At 38.9% G+C, this 5642-nt stretch overlaps 1 protein-coding gene across 2 annotated transcripts in view; it reads left to right on the forward strand.

The window, feature by feature from the left end:
- The window catches only part of Kdm1b (lysine demethylase 1B), a 57418-nt gene extending 52144 nt beyond the window's left edge, over positions 1-5274 (forward strand). For both annotated transcript variants that reach the window (XM_003468762.5, XM_023564718.2), the window contains exons 20-21: positions 700-852; positions 3400-5274. In XM_003468762.5, the coding sequence (XP_003468810.2) occupies positions 700-852; positions 3400-3483 (237 nt within the window). In that variant the 3' untranslated portion in view covers positions 3484-5274. The remainder of the gene's footprint in view (positions 1-699; positions 853-3399) is intronic.
- Positions 5275-5642: the final 368 nt, after the last annotated feature.

Raw genomic sequence — 5642 nt, forward strand, 5'->3', positions numbered from 1 at the left:
TTTAAGTAGTTCCTATATTAGGGCTTTTTTTTTTTTTTTTTGGAGACAAGGTCTCAGTATGCAGTTCAGGCTGGCCTTGGGCTCACTTTGAGCCCAGGCTAATCTCAAACTTGCAGTGATCCTCCTGCCTCAGCCTCCCAAATGCTGGAATTATAGGAATGTGCCACCATGCCTTGTTTATCTTGGGGCTTTTCCTCAAAAGTTTGCTTAAAAGCAAACTTTAAAAATTAGTTATTTGGAGTGTAGCAGTTTCTAGAGGAGTATTTTCCACATTGAGGCTTGTCAGAACACAACAGGCAACATTCTGTGTTTAATGAATATAAAATATATCCTTATATTATGGATTTATGGAGAAACTTGTGGGGAATTTAAGCCGGTGATCAAAGGACTCTGACATCCCATACCTCCCCTGGGCCAGGCGATGGGGAAGGGAAGAGCTGAACTCAGCCGTTGGTGATGGCCTCAGAACGTGGGCACACTGTCTCTGATGGATGAGGGTAAAGCAAGGCCATTGTGTTCAGTTTGGGGCAGAGGAAGAATTTACAGGTGGGGGAGGGACACTCTGAGAAGCGGCATTTTAAGGTGCGACCACAATAAACTCATGTCCTTAGGGAGGTGGGGTGTATGTTTCTAATTTGAGTTGTGCCATATCTGAGTTCCTTTTTGATTCTCTTTTATAATTGCTTCTGTTGGACACAGGAAGTCCCAGACCCCACAAAGTATTTTGTCACTCGATGGAGCACAGAGCCATGGATCCAGATGGCGTACAGTTTTGTGAAGACATTTGGAAGCGGGGAGGCCTATGATATCATTGCTGAAGAAATACAAGGAACTGTCTTTTTTGCTGGCGAGGTTTGTATCTTGATTTCAAATCCAGTTACTTACATTTTGATTTCTTTCTTCTAATTAAAGTGCTGTTTGCCCACAGTTTAAAAATCAAGGTAGATAATCTCACGTCTTATGAAAAATAGCAGAGCCATTCCCAATCGTGGGAGCCAAGCTCCCACTGTAAGAGGCTGCCAGTTTGAATTCTACCATTCATGCCTTGTAGATTTTCCTTATATTCTAGAGTCATGTTTGTATTTCCATCATCTGATTAACAATAGGCAGAATTATTTACTAACTTCCTATTAGATTAAAAGCTTAGTCCTATTAGTCTCGCTGTACCACAGTTAATTAGATTGGTATCGGTTCTGTCACATGGCCCTGTAAACGTTCATTGCTGCATGGCCGTGTTCACAGTCAGCTGCGCACAGCTCCGTCTTTTTTGGCAGTCTTACTGGCTACTTGGTCATTAGCTTAATTACCTTGGTACCTCCCCTGGAGTCTCCCTCCCCTTCAGTCATCTTTAATTCAGCAGAAAGTGAGCTGGCTTTCTGGAGTCCTCTCCCATGGCCCCATCTGCTGCTGTTACTGGACTGATGTGACTGATCTGAGGTCACCGCAGGCTGCTGTGGGGGACTACTCCAGTGACTCCCTTTGAATGCAAAACAATTATTGTGACTTTGATTATTTGGAGACTCATTTCCTTATACTGATAAGACAGTCCTGTTTCCTCGAATAGTGTACAATACAGGTATGTACAGGATTGAGCACAGCAAGATGTTAGAGCAAATAGCTCCAAAAATGTCAACTGGGTAGAGCCTCAAGATAAGAGGTTATAACTCCCCAGGGCACAAGAGTTTATATATCAGAAACCAAACCGACTCCACTACTACCTTAATTGGCTTATGTAAATTGATTCTTCTGCATATCTTTATCTCTGCAATTTACAGAGATGCCAATCTTACACCTGGCTAGCCAGCTCAAGTTACTCATATAATTCCCCCCACCCATCCTCACTGTCACTCATCCCTGAGCCATCCCCCTTCTTGACGAGATAATAAATTCTGGACAAAGGATCAAGGCCTTTGTCCGCATGTCCTCATAAGGATTTTACTTAGGACCCCTTGGCTGCCCTTAACTTGGAATATGTCTTGGTATCTTTACTCTTGCCATGGTGGTAGGTTAAAATTAACTTGCAGTAACGTCTCAATGGGATTACAAATATAACTTTTTGGATTGTGAGGAAAACTAGAAAGGATTACAGTATTTGGATTTGAACTCAGTATTTGGGTTTACAATAGGCTGCCCTGCTGGGTCTCTGCAAACCATACTGCAAGATGCTTCTCTCCTTTCCTGATTTACTTTGGTTGAAAAGTGTTGCTATTCTGATTTTGCATCCTTTGTATCTTCTTTCCTTGTAATGTAGAAACTGGTGCCTTTCAATCCTAGTTTTCTTGCTTCTGCTTACTTTCTCTTCTTTCTTCCTAGATTGTCTGTTCTTGTCGTGGAGCTCTTAGACTGATCACCTGAGTTTTCCTCCACTTTACTATTTTTAATCTCTTTCTGTTCTACTTTTGGGGAAATCTTGTTTTTGTGTTGTAGTTTCCAACTTCACTGCTTGTTTCTTAAACCAAGATTATTAAGACTTGATTTTTGTTATCACCCTGCCTAGCTTCCTCAGATTGCCTGAATTGTGCTTTAGTCTGTTGCATGTGCGATTCTTGACTGACTCCTTAGATTTGAGCAAGGCACTGTTTAAAAAGCCACTTACAGTTCTACAAAGCTCAGCTGGTGGTCAGTACCCAGACATCACTATCCAGAACATTAAGCTTGTGTGGTCACAGCTGGCTTGTGGATCCCAGAAGCATCACTGTTAGCTGTGAAGACTTCCTCCAGTTTCCACTATTGGTGTCTCAACCCTGTTCTTGAAGTGAAATCGAGGAGTTCCAGCAGGTATATTCAGAATCTGGTGAGAGGCTCAACTGTTCTTCACGTAGTCTTTAAAACCAGTTGTTTGCCTTTTTGGAATCCTCATGCCCCTCTTGACTGACTGTAAGGCTTCTTTGTAAAACTGGTTTGCTTTTTATTACCTCATTCTTCCTACCCCAAACAAAAGTGACTAAGCACTTTCTTCGGCAGTATATTTTGTATATGTGAGATTACAGGTCTCATAGTTTGAGCTAGTTGCTGTTTTGTCTTCCCAGTGATTTTTAAGGGAGATGTAATGCCATCTTAAAGCTAGATGAATGAGTACTCCAAAGAGTGAGCTTGGTAGGTGCTTAGTGGCTGCACACCAGGCACAAGTGTCAGCCACTTCCAGGAGACAACTGTTCAATAAGACTGAGCTGAGCTGCTGAGGGGCATGTGCAGACTTAGAATCTTTCTTGCTTTCTTTTGCTGTTACCTCACCTGTGAGCCTGTTTCTTTGAGGTTTGTCATTGCTACTTTCTCATTCGCTCAATGTTCTCAGCTCAGTATTTTAGGAAGACTAGAGAGTGTAAGCTTCCTGAAGTATTACCTTTTGATACCATTATAGATGTCTCAAACTCTGCATTTTTTTTTTTTTTAAAACAGGCAACAAACAGGCATTTTCCACAAACGGTTACAGGCGCTTATTTGAGTGGTGTTCGAGAAGCAAGCAAGATTGCAGCCTTTTAAATAGAATTTGTCTGGACCCAGCTTTCTCCTGTACCCCAAATGGGAGTTTGAAACAGGTTAAACCTCAATTTTGTGTGTGTGTCCGTGTGCGCGCCTGCTCTAGGTAGCAAATCTAAAATGTTTCAGAAGTGTTCTGAAAATGTAAACCCAATTTACCACTCTGAAAGCACTGCCCCCAAAGTCCGTCTAAGCACTTATATTTAATTGCATTTTCTACAGGGCCAACTAGTGCTAAAGTCCTCCAGATTTCAGAATAAGGGAGAATATAACCTTAAGTTGAAACTTAGGTAAGATTCTTCCATGATTGGAGATTTCCTTGAGACTAGATATTTTGTTGGGCTGATGAATTTTCATACATTACGATACCAAGTAAATCAAGCAGGAATCATTAACAAACTAGATAAAGCCATGTTTTTGTTCTGTGAAAACTTACTAGTATCTTTACCAATAAGCCTTAATATTTTTATATAGCTCCAGTATTAACCTGTACTTAAAAAATCTAGATAGAACTTTCTTTTTGATATACCACAAACTCTCTGAAGGCAAAATGAAGTTTCTAGAAGACTATTTTGTACTGTACATGTTTTTTCCCATTGGGTATTCAAAAAGAAACTAAATTCAGGTATTTCTTGAAGTGGCTTGTATTTATGCACTCATTGGCAAAACAGCAAAAAATCTCAATCCATTAAACAGCATATAAGCCATATAACAGAACAGGTTGCTGAGTGTGGTCTGTATGCTGTAAGCAAAGTACAGCTGTTTTTCTTAAAGCCAAATTTGAGTAGGTAGCAGATTTTTGATACCCTTAAGTTTTGGCAACCACTAGCAAAGACACTGTCTGAATAAAAATCCCATCTCATTTTTTAAAAGTGGATTCAATTTCTGGGAATTATTTCTGTTGTTGTTGCATAACTTTGTTTTCCATAGGCAGGTCCACTGGAAAACTATAAAAATGTGGGTTATCCTGGTAAATGTATTTTATAAGCTATATTTATGAGCCTGACATGGCCAGATTTTTCCTTTTTTTTTACTTTTAACAAACATGTTCAATAAACATTGGTTTCAAGGTTCTTCAGGATGCCTATGTTGCCAAGAAACTTCAATTTACAAGTTAGAAATGTGCTTTTGTTTTAAAAAGTCTATTAACAACTTTGAATTGTATTGATGTTTTAATAAAGGAGCTAAAATGACTTTACAGCCACTTTTCAAAATATTTGGTATTTTTGAAATTTAAAGTAGATCAGCTTGTAAGTAGAAAGTAAATAATCTTACGCAAAGAATGTACAGTGAACTTTATTTTAAGACATTCCCTTATCAAAATATGATACAAAAGAAAGTCAATTGCTGTATATTTCAAAGTAAAGACAGGGAAATGGTGGTATTTAGGTTGAGACTCATTGGTATTGATTAGGAAGTATTCAGCTTAAAAGTGTTATGTAGTAAGACGTAGCATGTGCAAGATGTTGTTTGACATGGTTCACAGTAAATTATTATTTCAGTTTCTTCTTTTGGGCACTTAAACTTGTACTGTGCTACCTACAAGTAGGGAAAAACCTACTTAATGTGTGGTACATGTATTTAAAAACTTGCTTCTCATTTTTCAAGTGATGTACTTCATTTGACATTTTGTTAATGAACAATGGTACTTCTGCGTTTTGAGTTTTCAATGTTGTCTGAAGATCTTGGAATTGAGCAGCAGTGAACACACATGTTTACAGTGACTTCACTTCAGATCATGAGTAGCTGGTTGTGCATAACTACTTAATAAAAACTAGACCTGTTTTTCAAATATCCTTTGTGTATTGCAGTGCTGAACACTGATATTAAATGGGGATATGATCTTCCAGAACTTTTACACACACACACACACACACACACACACACACACACACACACACACACACACACACAGTTTACCTCCAAACCCTCTTTATACATTCAGGTCACAGGCATTTAGTCTTTATCCCCCTTCCAGTAATGTCATAACATATGTTAACCTTGATTTGTAAGTTTTGTGAACCAAATCACTTCAGCAACAGTCAGCTATCAGTAAAGAGATCATTCGACATCATTCCAGTTAACTCCATTTAAAAATCCTAACTCTTGGGGTTAAATGATACTTAAACCTAGAATGAGTTCAAACATCTAATGCAAGAGAC

This window comes from Cavia porcellus, unplaced genomic scaffold (genome assembly GCF_034190915.1).
Source record: "Cavia porcellus strain 051 isolate PalLab524CR breed Dunkin Hartley unplaced genomic scaffold, mCavPor4.1 scaffold_13, whole genome shotgun sequence".
NCBI classification, from domain to species: Eukaryota; Metazoa; Chordata; class Mammalia; order Rodentia; family Caviidae; genus Cavia; species Cavia porcellus.